General features: G+C 39.9%; 1 protein-coding gene across 1 annotated transcript in view; it reads left to right on the top strand.

The window, feature by feature from the left end:
* The window catches only part of LOC113407369 (interleukin-23 receptor-like), a 61,556-nt gene extending 53,291 nt beyond the window's left edge, over positions 1 to 8,265 (top strand). The window contains 4 exon segments of the mRNA XM_029912390.1: positions 2,467 to 2,541; positions 3,821 to 3,917; positions 6,808 to 6,898; positions 7,624 to 8,265. Of these exon segments, the coding sequence (XP_029768250.1) occupies positions 2,467 to 2,541; positions 3,821 to 3,917; positions 6,808 to 6,898; positions 7,624 to 8,265 (905 nt within the window).
* The last annotated feature ends 7,051 nt before the right edge of the window (positions 8,266 to 15,316 follow it).

The following is a 15,316-nucleotide window of genomic DNA, read 5'->3' as shown; positions in this document are numbered from 1 at the left end:
GGTCCCATTATTTGTTGTTTGAGAATATTTGGACAACCACTGGTTTATTCATGAAAATGTTTGTGAATCCCAAATTTTTCACCTGAGCTCATCTGAAACAATAAGTTAATGGGCTTGATTCAGGAATTACCGGGTGAAATTCTACGGCCGGAGGTCAGACTAGATGCTCATAATGGTTCTTTCTGGCCTTAACATGTATCAAGCTATGAAAATTCATTCCAGACCGCATTATTTGCTATTCCTATAGTCCATTCATTATTCCCAAGTTTAAGAGTATTTAGTCATCCAATCAGGGAACAAAAACAATGCCATATGCCTTTGGTGACCAATCACACATACCATAAATCACAAGTAGTCAAAGACATAGTTGAAAGAAATGCTTTGTGGAAATCAGTTTGCATAAACTCTTTGATGAATGCTTGCAAAAACCAAATATATTCTTAGAAATCAGGACTGGGTCATGAACAGAACAAAGGGCCAAAGTGACCAGATAAACTATTTGCAATAACAGATTCAACTAGCTCTAAGTAACATCCATAGTTATAATTTGCAATTTCCACCTGAGCCACATGATGGCAGCATTCAATGTAGAATATAGTAATTCTGTCTCAACCCACTAATATTGGCTAAATATATTTTAATATATAGATCAATACATTTCTCATTTCACACCCACGACTTCCTCCCTCCCCATAATTCTTCAGTGTTAACAAATGATATATTGTGAAAATCATCATAAAATAGCAAGTCATCCTGACAAAATTTAACTTCATATAATGGGCGTTTCACATAGGCCAACAAATTACATCAGGTGAAGGTCATGTCCTTAACCCAAATAGAGCACAGATCTAAAGATAAAAGAATTATGGTTAAATGGTGCTCAATGACATGGCAAAAGTGATTTTGTGCTAGATATGGCCATTATTATTATTACTAACTGTATTGTAGTAGTGCCTAGAACAACAGGGGAACCAAAGAACCGAGTAAATTATATGGTGCATGGACTGTAATTGTCCACAGTGATGACTCATTTGTATTCAATCAGTATTTAAAATGGTATTTCATATCCTGAGAATCAAACATATGTTCGAAATTCAATACATCTTGTAATGATGTTTATCATTAGCAGGATTAGCAGTTCTCGAAATCCAGTAAATGTTCATGTGTAAACCTACAATATATTTTTCCTTTATAAAAAATACTGCATTACTCTACAGCAATGGCTCAAAGCTCAGTGTCATTCAACTCTACTTCTTACAACAATGTTTTATTATAAGACTTAGTGTAATGATATTGTCCTGTTGTAAGACATAGAGTTCTGAACCTTTACTGTATTTTTTTTTAAAAAGGGATAAATTGTATCTGTAAACTCTTCTTTGTTAGCTTTAAAAAGTCCTTCAAAATAAAGTATCAGGGTTGGACTTGCTTGCCTGAACTGCCAGGTCTAGGGGCACAGAGTTTGAATGTAACTTTAAAAACAAAGTGAGAAGCATAGATTGGAACTTCAAAAATTAAAGGAAGAGGTTTTCCGTGGAATCAAAGACTCCTATTGGCTGAGGGAAATGGAGCTACCAAGGGAATTGCAACAATGAAACAAGAAACCAGGCTAGTGACTTTGTTCAGTATAAATGTGCTTCCCTTCATGGAAGCTACTCACGATCACTGGCCATCGCTCTGCATCCAGCCAGTCAAAATGAATGATATCAAAAGGAATTCAAAAGAAATTCAGGCAAGGCTGCAGCATTCTTCTTTGCGAACATTTAGGTTGCAGGGAGAAATGATTGAGTGGGTGGAGAGTTCTCCATCTCCTGGGAGTCCAGATTATGGAGGCCTAAAATAGATATATATAGATATAGCTATGGGTCTCCATGGCTGTAAATAGGGTTATTTTTAAATAAAGACAAGTTGTATGTTACAGTCTGTCATACTGGTCTGTGGTCTTGGCCATCAAAATCCACACTCTTTGGGGAAAAGCTAATGAAATATCTCTGATGGTATCCACTCACAGCAGAGTGGCGTAGGGATTTCTCTCTTTTACCATTTAAAAATTATACAAAGAGGCTCATTAGACAAGGATGTCTGGCAACTGATCTACCGGCAGTCAGCATTGGTAAGAGAAATCTCAAGCATCCACCCAGTTAGGAGCGGGGGAGCTGAAAAGGGTAAGTATGAGCATTCTGCACTTGTGTCTAAATTCCAGACAGGTCTACAAAAATCCATATTGAATTGCTTGGACACCAAGGCAAATAGGTGCCAACAGCTGCTTTGGGGCTTGAGTGAAACAGCTCTATTTTTTTCCCCTCAGTAAGGACATGGGTAAAATGTTCAAAAAGCACCTAAGCGTCTTGGGTGCCTAAATGCCATTTGGAACAGATTTAGGCACTTCGTACCCAATTTTTAAAGGAAACATATTCTGTAAGGTTGTCACCACAACACTGTTTTCTCTCCCTCATTAAATTATTTCAGTAAAAAGGCTCCCAAACAGAAGCATTGATACTGATCCTGTAATCATCGCCACAGCTACAGGGGAGATTTCCTATGGTAAGAAGATAGTATTTCAGACTTGGTAAGCAAGAGTTTCTACTTGACCAGAAGTGGGTGGTTTCTGCTGTACTATGTGCTACCAATAGTATCTCAGAGACTGTGAGAGGGGAGGGCAGTTTAGTGATGTGATAACAGAGAAGTGAAAAGTTAGTAACACTTGGTTTGTTATTGGAGACATGGCCCAGCCAAAAACACACCCTTTCACCAGTACAAGAATGCTGCAGCCCTATAAAGCAAACAACACATGTTAGTTAGTCTAGGGCATAATACTAATAGGTTGTATAAACTGTGCTATTGCAACAATTATGCTTTAGGTCTTTTTGTTTTGTTAAGACACTTAAAATTAAATGTATGTGACAACAGCTAGGATATGAGAAACTGAGACAAAAAAATAAGATAGCATTTCCTGATCATACAGATAGGCATGTTGGCTAAGCTATTTTGACTCCACAATTTGAGCCAAAGGCTTGTTTATTTCTCATGTAACACTAACCTCAGTTATTTTTCTGGTTTGTTGTAACCAGTAAAGGTACTTCTGTATTGCTTGTTCAGAGTCAGGCAGCCAAAACCAAACAAATGATCAGTTTAAAAGCAGCGTACACATTTGTTCTTATGTGTAGCTAATGGTTAAACACACTGGCCATATTTCTGAGAAGTGCTTGCCTGGAAACTCCCTTCCACAGCTAGATTCTCACAGCCAGATCACAGCAGCAAATGTACAGAAGTATGCAGTGTAAAGTGTGCTGCTCCTCTAGCCCCTGGTCCTGCACTCACTGAAGACAGTGAGAGCTTGGGGTGCACAGGGAATGCACAATTAAGACAACAGTGCACATTCATCTCCCTTGCTTTGTCATTTTTAAACAAACGGGCTGAATCAAGCACTAAATATTCTATTTTGTGTATTTCATCCCAGATTTTCAACTGGTGTAAATCAGCATCGCTCCATTGACTTTAGTAGAGCTATGTTGATATATGTCAGCTGAGCAATGGGCCCCACAGCATTTCTTAAAGTAAGAAAGATTTCTTCAGCCTTTCTAAGCTTCATTTTTGGAAAAATGTTTGTCCTCTCACCAGGCCGCTGGTTTACAAACTAATGCCCCAATCCTGCAAACCCTAATGCATATTAATAACTTTATGCATGTTAATAATCCCATTGAGTTCAATGGGACTACTCACACACGTGTATACATGTTTTCAGGTTTGGGGCCTAGAAAAAAATCTTCCCTAAGATATAAGCAATTTGATTAATTCTCTTTTTTTTCCCCTCCCTTTTCAGATAATGATGGAGAAGTTTTTTGGGGAATAGGCACTGGTGCGATCATACTATCAATTGTTTTCTTAACTTTGATATTTAAAAAATCACTTAGAAAAAGGTACGGCTTTCTTTTCATTTCCCCCCCCTTAGTCTCCAGAATATGCCTCTCTCTCAGAAAACCCTAGAATTATAGAAATTGATCCAGTTTTGTACAGCCCCCTGTTACCCAGGGCAACTTTTCCCATTCATAATCCTATGTTGCCAAAAGATGTCCGAGATTTTTGTTTTTTGTTTTTTTTACAATAAGGTGGATAATCACAACACAAAATAATATGACCATTCCTCTGTAAAGCCCATATTTAGAGAACAAGGGGTATTTCATACTATAGACATACGAGAAAAAAGAATGGAAAAAAAAGCTTAATCTAAACCCAAATTAAGTTTATTCTATGTTGGCATATATTTGATCTTTTAAAACTTTATTGCTAAGGCATAAATGGAAATAACATAAGAACATAAGAACAGCCATACTGGGTCAGACCAAAGGTCCATCAAGCCCAGTATCCTGTCCTCTGACAGTGGCCAATGGCAGGTGCCCCAAAGGGAATGAACAGACAGGTTATCATCAAGTGATCCATGCCCCGTCACCCAATCCCAGCTTCTGGAAAACAGAGGCTAGGGACACCATTCCTGCCCATCCTGGCTAATAGCCATTGATGGACCTATCTTCCATGAATCTTTTGAACCCCGTTATAGTATTGGCCTTCACAACACCCTCTGGCAAGGAGTTCCAGAGGTTGACAGTGCATTGCATGAAAAAATACTTTCTTATGTTTGTTTTAAACCTGCTACCTATTGATTTCATTTGGTGGCTCCTTTTTCTTGTATTATGAGAAGGAGTAAATAACACTTCCTTATTTACTTTCTCTATATCACTCATGATTTTATAGACCTCTATCATATCCCCCCTTAGTCGCCTCTTTTCCAAGCTTAAAAGTCCCGGACTTATTAATCTCTCCTCATACAGAAGCTGTTCCATACCCCTAATTATTTTTGTTGCCCTTTTCTGAACTTTTTCCAATTCCAATATATCTTTTCTGAGATGGGGCGACCACGTCTGCACACAGTATTCAAGGTGTGGGCGTACCATGGATTTATATAGAGGCAATATGATATTTTCTGTCTTATCTATCCCTTTCTTGATGATTCCCAACAGTCTGTTCTATTTAAATTACTGCTTAAATAGAACTTACCTATCAAAATCCCACATTAGGATATTTAGAAACAGGAAGAGATCTTAGGAGAGGGGCAGCAGAAAGAAAAATCAGTCAGAACAGTTAAAATATTTTACAAAGACTTCCTGACATCCATTTCACCAGTGATACAGTATCAAATGTATTGTATCCCCTGCTCCTTCCCTCTGAACCATGGACTTCACAGAACAATGGGCATGTTATTTGTGAATTACCTCAACATTTGAATCTTGTGCTTCACTAAGATATTGATACCTAGGAATTCATCCACTGCTGCATCAAACACACCTGTACAGGAAACTTGAATGAAATGCTGTGGTTCTTGGGCAAGCAGACTCCTGTGGCATAGACATCAAAATGGCTGATTGAAGATTTTCCTAATGTGGATTAACCTGCATATGGAGTTAACCTGCATGATCCAAAGGATGGCACTAACACAAAGTAGGCTAAAGAGAAATATGTGGACAGATGGTGTTAAGGGGTTCATAGAATCATAGAATATCAGGGTTGGAAGGGACCTCAGGAGGTCATCTAGTCCAACCCCCTGTTCAAAGCAGGACCAATCTCCAGCTAAATCTGGTTCTCTGAACCAGACACAGAATCAGAATCAGGTTTCATCTATTCTGCTGTTGATGCACCTATTAAATAAAAGCATTTAATTGAAACCAGAGACTCCCTATTCCCTCAGGAACACTGTACCACACAGTGAAATCAATGGAAGTTTGGCTCACTTAAAGTTTCTTATAAGTAATTTTCTTTTGTGTAGGTTACAGAGCAGCTTTGATTGTAAGAAAGTCAAGTTTCAATACCACAGTTTTTCTGACCATGTGCCTGAGCCAATCTCAACAGATCAGGAAATATAGGCATCCTCTTCTTCTTAACATATGTTGTTTTTTCCAGTTTGACAGCTGGCAACACTGTAAATTTAAACCTATACGTTTTGCACAAGAGCTTGGGCCAGACTAAAATGGCTTCCATGGCTTCTGATTCGTGGGAGCACCATAGGCCTTGGAGGCTACACAGCTGCAAAGGCTGAATCTGAGAGGATACTGCCTCCTCATTAGCAGCCACCTAGCATGAGACCAGAGTAAGCAATTTCCAGAGCCTGTCCCCTTCCCAGGGGTGAAGCCAGACTCAACCTACCCCATTCCCTCAGGCTCAGTCAGTCTGTTAGCATCGAACTGATTCACAGTATTAGTAAATGTGTGGAATTCAAACTATATACTCTGGGCTCAATCCCACAAGTGAACTTCAAATGGAGCTCTCCATGGTTTCCCTAGGAATTCTACATATGGAAGGCTTTCAGGATCAAGCCCTGACTCACTTGTGTGCATCTACCAAGCTACTTTCATGTTCCCAAAGAGCCCTGTTCAGCGTTTACCTTTCTCTGACTTCTATGGGAACTCTGTCTGAGAAAGGGATGCTCAATTGGGCACTTAAATTGAAATCAAGGAAAATTTGCCAGGAGGTTTCAACACTATTTTTACAATAAAAATGGGATTCAATTTTCAAAGAAATTCTGAGAATTCACAGCACGCCATTATTTATATCACATGACTGTAAGTAAATGAGCCTTTAATACTCCTAGGGTAAATGTCTCCTTGGGCAGAGGGCAAATGCAAGGCCTATATGCCACTGAAGTGAGACATAAGTTGTGCATAAGTCTCATATTGCCACTCTGTCCAGGGGCAATTTTACCCTGCTAAGTCACTAATACAATATACTAACTTTTTACTTAATTTTATTTTATGTAAGAGTTAGCACAGCATTTGCATCATTGACACCAAAATGGCTGACTGAAGATTTTCCTAATGTGGAAAACAGCAGTGTGGTAAAGTCACTCCAGGTAACTACTCAAAACAACATCCCAGTTGTTTTCATTTTTCTATACAGATCAAATTTAACTCCACATGCAAAAAGTCATAACAAATAAATACAGCCCAAAGTGAGAGAAATCTTCTCTCTCAGATAGATCTGCTCTGGTTCAACCAGGAATTAATTCAGGGAAGTACTATGGTCTGCGTTAATAGGAGGTCAGATTAGTTTATAACAATGATCCCTTCTGGCTTTGGAATCCATGAATCTATTTGAAACAGGTTATGCTGTGGTTATGGGTCGTGGCTCACCGTGATTCCACAGCAAGCACTGTGACATTCTGGAGCGGCTCTGGAAATCAGATTGCAAGCTCTTGGGGGCAGGAAGTGTCGTCATCTGTGTGTGCATGTACAGTGCCTAGCACCATCGGGTCCAACCTGGTTGAGATCTGGAGACTCTGCCGCAACCTAAATATTAAATAATATCGCTACAGTCAGGACTGGCCCTGAAGTGTGTTGAAAAATATTCAGGCACACTCACATGTTCCCTTTCCTCTTCCCCTCTAGTTCCCTTTGCAGAGGTGGTTAAATGATGGTGTAACATGCTAACAAAGAGACTGAAAGGGAGAACAGTAAGGATAGGTGAAATGAGTAGGATTTTGAATCTGCGCTCCTGTCTCTTTCTTAGGAAACAGCAGTGACATTTTTACCATTTACAAAATATTGTCTATTTGTTAATTTTATTTTATTTTTTCAGGAAAAAAGTGAGTTAATGAGTAGCAATTCCACCCAGTTGTTCTTGGATAATGATGATCCAGTCGTTACGGAAGTACTAGAGACATCACTGCAGGAGGAGTGCAAGACCACAGACACCAAAAAGGGAAACAGAAAAGTGGCCACTGAGCATATGGCCATCTCCCAAAACTCACTGCTTGTCAGCACTCTAGTCACTGAGCAGAACAATGGCTATAAGCCCCAGGTTTCCAACAGAAGCCCACTGGGAAATGTATTTAGTAATACTTACGAAACACAGTCCCAAGCACTGGATCCAAACACGTATCTCTCAAGCCAAGATACACATGTTTTGTTAAAAGATTATACAAGTCCTATTACTTTCTTGTGGAATGCTGAAGGAACTGGGAGCAATACATTTTTACTTGAGAAGTTTAACCTCATTTTAAACAACAACAGAAGTGGACAGAGCAACACTTTCAATACAACAGATGAGGAACCTAATACACTTTTGGAAAACCAGTGGAAAAGTCCACCGTCCACTGAAAATGTTCAAGAGCAGACGTTAGTTCCAGATGAGTTGGTCTCTTGCTTAGGAGCTGTGACTGAAGAATCCATAGGTATAAAGTCCTATTTTCCACAAACTGTTGGAAAACTATTTCAATAGAAATAATTGTAATAAAGAAATAATACTATTTTATGGCCATGATACATCTATCTCTCTGAATTTCCAAGCATCAGAACTGAAAACCTAATTCAAAATCTGAAGTTCATTTTCTTAAATTGAATCAAAAGACTTTCAGATGAGATAAAACACTTTGGGTCCTTAAATCACTAATCGTTTGTAGTCATTAAATTCCCTTGGCTTTTCAGAAGAGTAAGTATATAAATCAGGTGCCCTAGATTAATTCAAATTAAGGGTATTATATCCTGCCCACTTCTATACTCCTTGCAGTTCTAACTGGATACAGAATTCTTCTCCTATCCTAAATCCTAAGTCATTCTCTAGTTAAATAGTTGCAATAGATATGTTTCACTCCAGAGATGGTTGCATTTTAGTGAAGGATAAAATTATCCCTATATCTATTAGCTGAAGTTTGTAAAATATCTTGGGATCATTAGGGATGTAAAGGCACTACATTTAAGATTATTTTTATATATTGTATAATACAGGCCTGGAGGCTGAAATCACAAAATCTTTTCCATACAACTGAAAATCGATATTTAATTGTCACTTCCATCCTGTAATAAGAATAGAAGAACTAGCCTTCAGCACACCTTGCCCTGCCCAGTTGACTTAAAACATCTTTCTAGACTTGCCACAAAACAACTTCTTCATACTAAGTTAATGGGAACAATGTTACCGATTTACCACAATCAGCTCCCCTCCATGCCCTCACCAACTTCTCACTTCCTCATCAATTATTTTCTTTTAGTCCAGCATCAGTGTTCTGAGTGACCTGCAACGTGGCAATGAGAACGTGCATTAGGTATGCTGCAGGGAATACAGTTTTGTTGAAATCAAGATAATGAAAAGCCAGGCCTCTCTTTTCTGATATGTACCTGTGAGGATGGCCTGGACTGCTATCATGGAAAATTCAGCCTGTGCTTTTAGAGATATCACACAGCATTCCCTAGGCATTCTAAAACTTACTTTAAATGAGACAGGGTTGTATCATTGTGTTTAATATTTTTATTTCACATGGTGAGTCAAAACTTTTAAAAAAACAAACAAATTGGCATATGTTTTAGAGACTTAAATATGACAGTAAAGGGAGTTTAAATAAATTCTTTAAAGGAGTAATTCCACAGAATTTCAAATAATTTTGTAATTAATAGAAAGTGTCAAATTTTTATATCAAACTTCCAGCAGCCCATTCAAAAACTGACTTGGAAACGTTTGCTTTCCTAATCGTTACTTTCACTGTCAGCTCTTTGGCACAGGGACCTTCATTTGGTTCTGTGTTTCTACAGCACCTCGCACAGTGGGGTTCTGCTCCATGACTAGGGCTCCTAGGTGCTACTGCACTACAAATAATAAAATAAGAACAATATTTTAATACCTCTAATTAAAATAAAAAAGTCTTTGTTAAGCGCCAGGTATGGACTTACAAACATCATCCAGTATTTAAATACACTGCTGGCTTATCATTGTTATATTAAGGTTTTTAGCCATCCAGCTACTCATATCCTAAACCATCCTGCTACAAACAGCATGTTACTTGTGAGATGTCTAGCTCCACCTATGGGGTTGTTTTAAAACACTATCCTGAGGCCTGGTCTACACTACAAAGTTAGGTTGATGACAGCAGCCTTGCATCAACCAATTCATGCATGTGTCTACACTCAAATTTGTCTCCCACTGATGTAAAAGTGCCCCATTCTGGTGATGCAGTAACAGGACCTCCCTGGACAGCCTCGAGTCCTGGTTGATGCAGAGTGAGTGTAGACCTTGCATTACCTACGTCAACCCTACTAATCCTGTAGCAGTGTTTTTCAACCTCTTTGCAGTGGTGCTGGAAAATAATTTTTAATAGTGGGGGTGCTGAAAGCCAGCCCCCTTGCCCCTGTCCACACCCCTCAACCCAGAGCTGGGGCTGGGAGCAGGGCTGTCTCTCTGGGAAGGGGGGACCCAGACAAGGGTAAGGGGGCCAAGGCTGGGGCCACAGCTAGGGGTGGGCCAGGGTCGGCAGCCAGCACCCTGTGTAAAACCTGGGGGTGCTGCAGCACCCCCTGCACCCCTACTTCCCATGCCTATGCCTTTTTGATACCAGGAACCGGCTTGCTGCCTTCCTAAACTGTGTCAGGGAGATCTCAAGGACGGCACCAGTCCTCAGATCGGTCGTTGAGAAACACTGCTCTAGTGCATGCCTGACACTGACTGCTCTGGTCACAATTGTGGACTTCATTGCCCAGGGGTCTTGGAGACCAGAAGCCATTCCCCACCTTTGGAAAACACTGCATATTTTTGAAATGCTTTTCCCTGATTGTCCAGCATGGTGAGTGCCCCAGCAACAGTCTCGTGCTAGGTACAACTGCCCACCCAACCATGCCGGTCACATCTTCTAGACGTGCTCCTGCCTGTAGTAGACAGGAGGTATTGGATCTCCTGGGCCCCTGGGGAGAAGGGACTGTTCAGGCACAGCTAAGGAGTAATCATAGAAATGTGGACATCTACAAAAAGTGAAGAAACTGTGGCAGGCATACGATGAGGTCAGGGAGACCAAGAGTTGATCTGGTGCTGAGCCACAGACCTGCTACTGTTACAATGAGTATGGCAGAGTCTCCACCACCACCCCTTAGACCACTACAGATACCTCTGAGGAGCCCAAGACACAGACCCTGGCCATGAATAGTGACAAGGAGGAAAATATGGGCTATGCATGGAGCCAGAACCTGTTTGAGACTCCACCACATTCTTGCCAGTCTCACCAGCCAATCACAGATGAGCCCGATGCAGGGAAAGGAAACTTGGATAAGCGTGTGTATGTATTTTCCCATTACAATGTTTAAATGGAAAGATGGTGCCTGGACCATCCCAGGTTCCCAAAGACACATGTATCAACTTTTCATCAGTTTACTTGTGTGAGAAAAGGTTGCAGTGCAACAAACTGAGATAGAGTTGTTTTCATTCCCCTGTAGGATTAGGTGGGGGGGGGAGGGTAGGGAGGGCATGCAGAGTAGTTTGTTGATATACATAAGGACGTCCCTTGTATCCTCCTGAGAGATCTCGATGAAACTTTCATGGAGATTCTCTGAGGTTTCTAGGGTTGGCTGCCTTATTTCTTCCTCTGTAGGAGGACACTTTCCCATGCTACTCCACGATGAGTTCAGCTGACACCGTTGTCAGGCCCTCTCAGAGGTCCAGAGAGGCCCGGGCCACTTCTAGCTTTTGAGGCCCCACGCCATAATAAAAATAAAAAATGACGACACATGAAAACAAAATAAGGCACCAAAAAAAAAAAAAAGAAGACTTAATTTAAATATTTTTTTATTTTCAATTAGCAAATGCTTTTCTAGTCTTTTTCTGTGCAAATGCACTAATTATTGAGGAAAAATCTAGCTTTCATGCAATGTCACAGTTGATATTAAGCATGGCAAGCCCATTCAAACGCTCTTGTCCCATAGTTGAACGGTGATTGTTGAAACAGGTAAAGAACATGTTGAAGGTGCGTTCACCTGAAGCCACTGATGCAGGCAAACTGACAAAAATACACAATGCAATTGTGATATTAGGAAACACTCCATGGAGTCCAAGTTTGAGTATTTCTTGAAGCAATTCCTTTGGCTTGCAATCCAATTTAAAGTTTATGGAATATATTTGTTTGAGGAAGATGACCTCATCACTGAGATCTTTTGAGATTTCTTTGTTGCTGAAATTGTTCAGCTTCAGAAAGTAGATCTTCATTACTCAGTCTGTTGAACTGCCAAAGAAACCCCAAAAAGGTACAAAGTAGTCGCAGTGACTCAAATCGACATGTAAGACCTGATTGAATCGAATCAATGATAACAAGGAAGACATTGACCCTACAATGCTGCTTGGCATCGGATTCAGTAGGTAAGTTGTGATTGGTGGAGAACTCAGATGAAATGCCAATATTCTGTGCTACTAATTTGAACTCAGTCAGGATTGCATTCCATTGTTCATGAATCTATTGAATATCATTGATAAGACTTTCAATGTTATCCCTCTCAACACCAAGTGTAGCATTGCGTGTTTCAATTACCAGATTAGTTTGGTGGATTGTTGTAAGTAGCTTCATCCACAAAGATGACATCAGAATGCATTCAAATTTGGACATGTGTTTCTGAATAGACTGAAGTTCAGTTCAAGCCTGTGCAGTGAGCTTGAGAGATTCAAGCTCATTTAAAGCCTTTCTCACTGAATTCAAGTGCTGCGCAACTGGTTGAACACCATCAATCCATGCAGACCATCTAGTTTTGGACATCCCATGCAGTGAAACAGGAAGATATTGCTTCAGAATTTCCCACCTTTGTGGACTGCTACTGAAAAGATTGTACATTTGCTGAATAGTTCCTAAGTAAGTAATTGCTTCCTTGCATGATTCAGCACAGTCAACACCTACAAGGTTTAGTGTGTGGTTTCCACAGCTGGAGAAAATAGAGTCTGAATTATTCTCAAGCAGAACTGTTTGTACAGCTTTGTACTTCCCAGCCGAATTAGATCCATTGTCATAGGCTTGACCAATGCAGACTTGAAAAATCTAACTTAAAACCTTCTAGAATTGCTAGTACTCAAGCAGCAATTTCTTTTCCAGTTTTTCTCGTGAAATTATCAAACAAAAAAACTTTTCTTCAATTGAAAATTTTGAGCTGTCTACAATCTTAACATATCGAATAACAATAGTAGTCTGTTCCTTGTGAGGACAATCTGGAGTGGCATCAACAATGATTGAAAAATACTTGGCATTTCGAATCTCATCAAGAATTGTTGTTTGTACGAATGACCCACATAGCTCAATAAACTCATTTTGTATGCGTGTGGGGAGATAATTGACTTGCATGCACTTTTGACTCTCTTGCGATTCTCGAACGCGTTTAACATGCTCTGATGAAAGTGGGTCATATTTGCTGAGGAGCTCAACTATACCTAGAAAGTTTCCATTTGCACGATCACCAATACGTTGACTGGAACCAAAGAAAGCCAATCCCCACAGAAAGAAAAAAGATGACATTCAGGATGCACTCAAGAAGTTTTTTCCAGTTATTAGTTTCTGTAGAAAGTTCAGTCGAGTAAATTCTCAACTGAACTTTCAGTTGATGCTGCCCTACTGGCTGATTTCCATGCAACATAGTTTTCTTTGTGTGACGTTGAACTCTCATGTGATGGTATTCAGTCTATCAACTTCCTCCAACCTCTGTTGATGCTCCATCCTGATAGATCAGAGAGAACTGATGCATTTGCAGCACTTTTGTTCAAAATGAAGCAGGGTGCACAGTACAGAGATTGTTTTTCCGTACTCCAGCATAACCAGTCTCTTGTGCAGGTTTCACTATTTGGAAGAGTTTTTGTCAGCAGACAAGTAGGGAAAGCATGATTATCAGCATCTTGTGGAATGTTACTTGGAATTTCAAAACAACTAATTTGAAGAAAAGATTGCATTTGGGCAGCATTGCTCTTGTCAATAATTCCACAGTCAAACCTGTAGTACTCATGAATTGCTCTTGCTGCGTAAGATCTACAGCTTCCTGTTGCTGTTGAGTTTCTTGATCGTACACAGGATCTTCTGCATCTGTTACTGTTGGCACATCTCCTTCTTGACTACTGTCCTCATGTTCAGGTATTGGCATCGAAATATCACCTGTTGCAGTTGCGGAGTTTTCATTATCTGTAGCATTGTTTGTTGGGTAAGGTGTGTTTTCCAGTGGTTTGAGAAATGAAGTTATTGGCTTTGAGCTCTTAGCTGCTGCTTCACTCAGTTGTTTTCACCATCTCTTGCTTGCACCACTTTCAAATCTCCTCTTCAAAGTGATCTATCTGGTCAATATGTAGCCTATCCACACTTGAAATATTCTGCTATAAATAAGTAGCTTATCTACACTTGAAATCTTCTACTGTAAACATGTACACAAATGCTGAAAAGACCTAAAATGAAGGAATACTAATTAAGAACACAAAAGGAACAGTCAAACAGGTTATTATCCTTATCACTGAATCAAAACTCAAGCACGCAAGGTATAATATAACAGGCTGAGCTGAAGACAAAGGGCTGACATATATATAGTAACACAGACACAGATACAGACAGAGGGATAATGTGCAAAAATTTCAAATGTGTGTCCTCACGAAACTCACTGTACAAGATTGTCCTCACAAATTTTCACCTTGAATCTGGACCTATAGACTACAAAAGCCTATGATGATGGCCAAGCTACCAAGCTTGGCCAACCAACCAATCACCACTTTTAGCTACGATATGAAGATAATAATGAGGAATTCTCACACAAATAATTTATTCGTCAACTAGACGTAAAACTATAAAGACACTAAAATGTGACAATTCTCTACTTTTCAACACGCACTTGATCCAGCACCAGCCACTACTAGTAGTTTGTTTATATAATCAGCTGATCGGAGAGGACACGTTCATCACGGTCTAATCTTGTGCCATCAGAACCGATATATTTTTATTAATATTTATGAACATTTTAAACTCTTTAATATGACAAAATCTATATCAGTGAACAAAAAAAATTATGTCTTTTACCAAATCACATCTCTTATTTGCTTAAATTTGCTGCTCTAAGCTGAGAGTGTGTGTCACATTTTGGCCCGATAGGGATGCGCATAAAAACAAGTTGCGAAACTTATCAAATGCCAAAAAATTAACAAGTGCCTAAATTTGAGGCCACCTTTGAGCTTGAGGCCCAGGGCAAATGGCCCTCCTGGGCCCCCCTCTGATTGGCCCTGGCCCTAGGCACCTCGGGTCACAGCTCCACATTAAGCTTTGCTAATGGCCTTTTTGTTTGGCTTGTCAAACTCAGCAGACAGCCACTCCCCCACCTCCTGGCACCAACTTTTCCTCCTTGGCCTCACAGATATTACATAGGACACAACAGGCAGCTATAGCCACTGGGATATTTTTCTCACGAGAACCAATCCATAAGTACATTCAACAGTCATTTTGCACCTGCTGAGCATGTAATTGAATCTTTTCTTGGTGCTGTTGAGGTGGCCGATGTACAGCTTCATGTGC

The sequence above is a fragment of the Terrapene carolina genome, unplaced genomic scaffold, assembly GCF_002925995.2.
Source record: "Terrapene carolina triunguis isolate 2854851 unplaced genomic scaffold, T_m_triunguis-2.0 Scaffold211, whole genome shotgun sequence".
NCBI classification, from domain to species: domain Eukaryota; kingdom Metazoa; phylum Chordata; order Testudines; family Emydidae; genus Terrapene; species Terrapene triunguis.
This window is presented reverse-complemented; position numbering and strand designations above follow the sequence as displayed.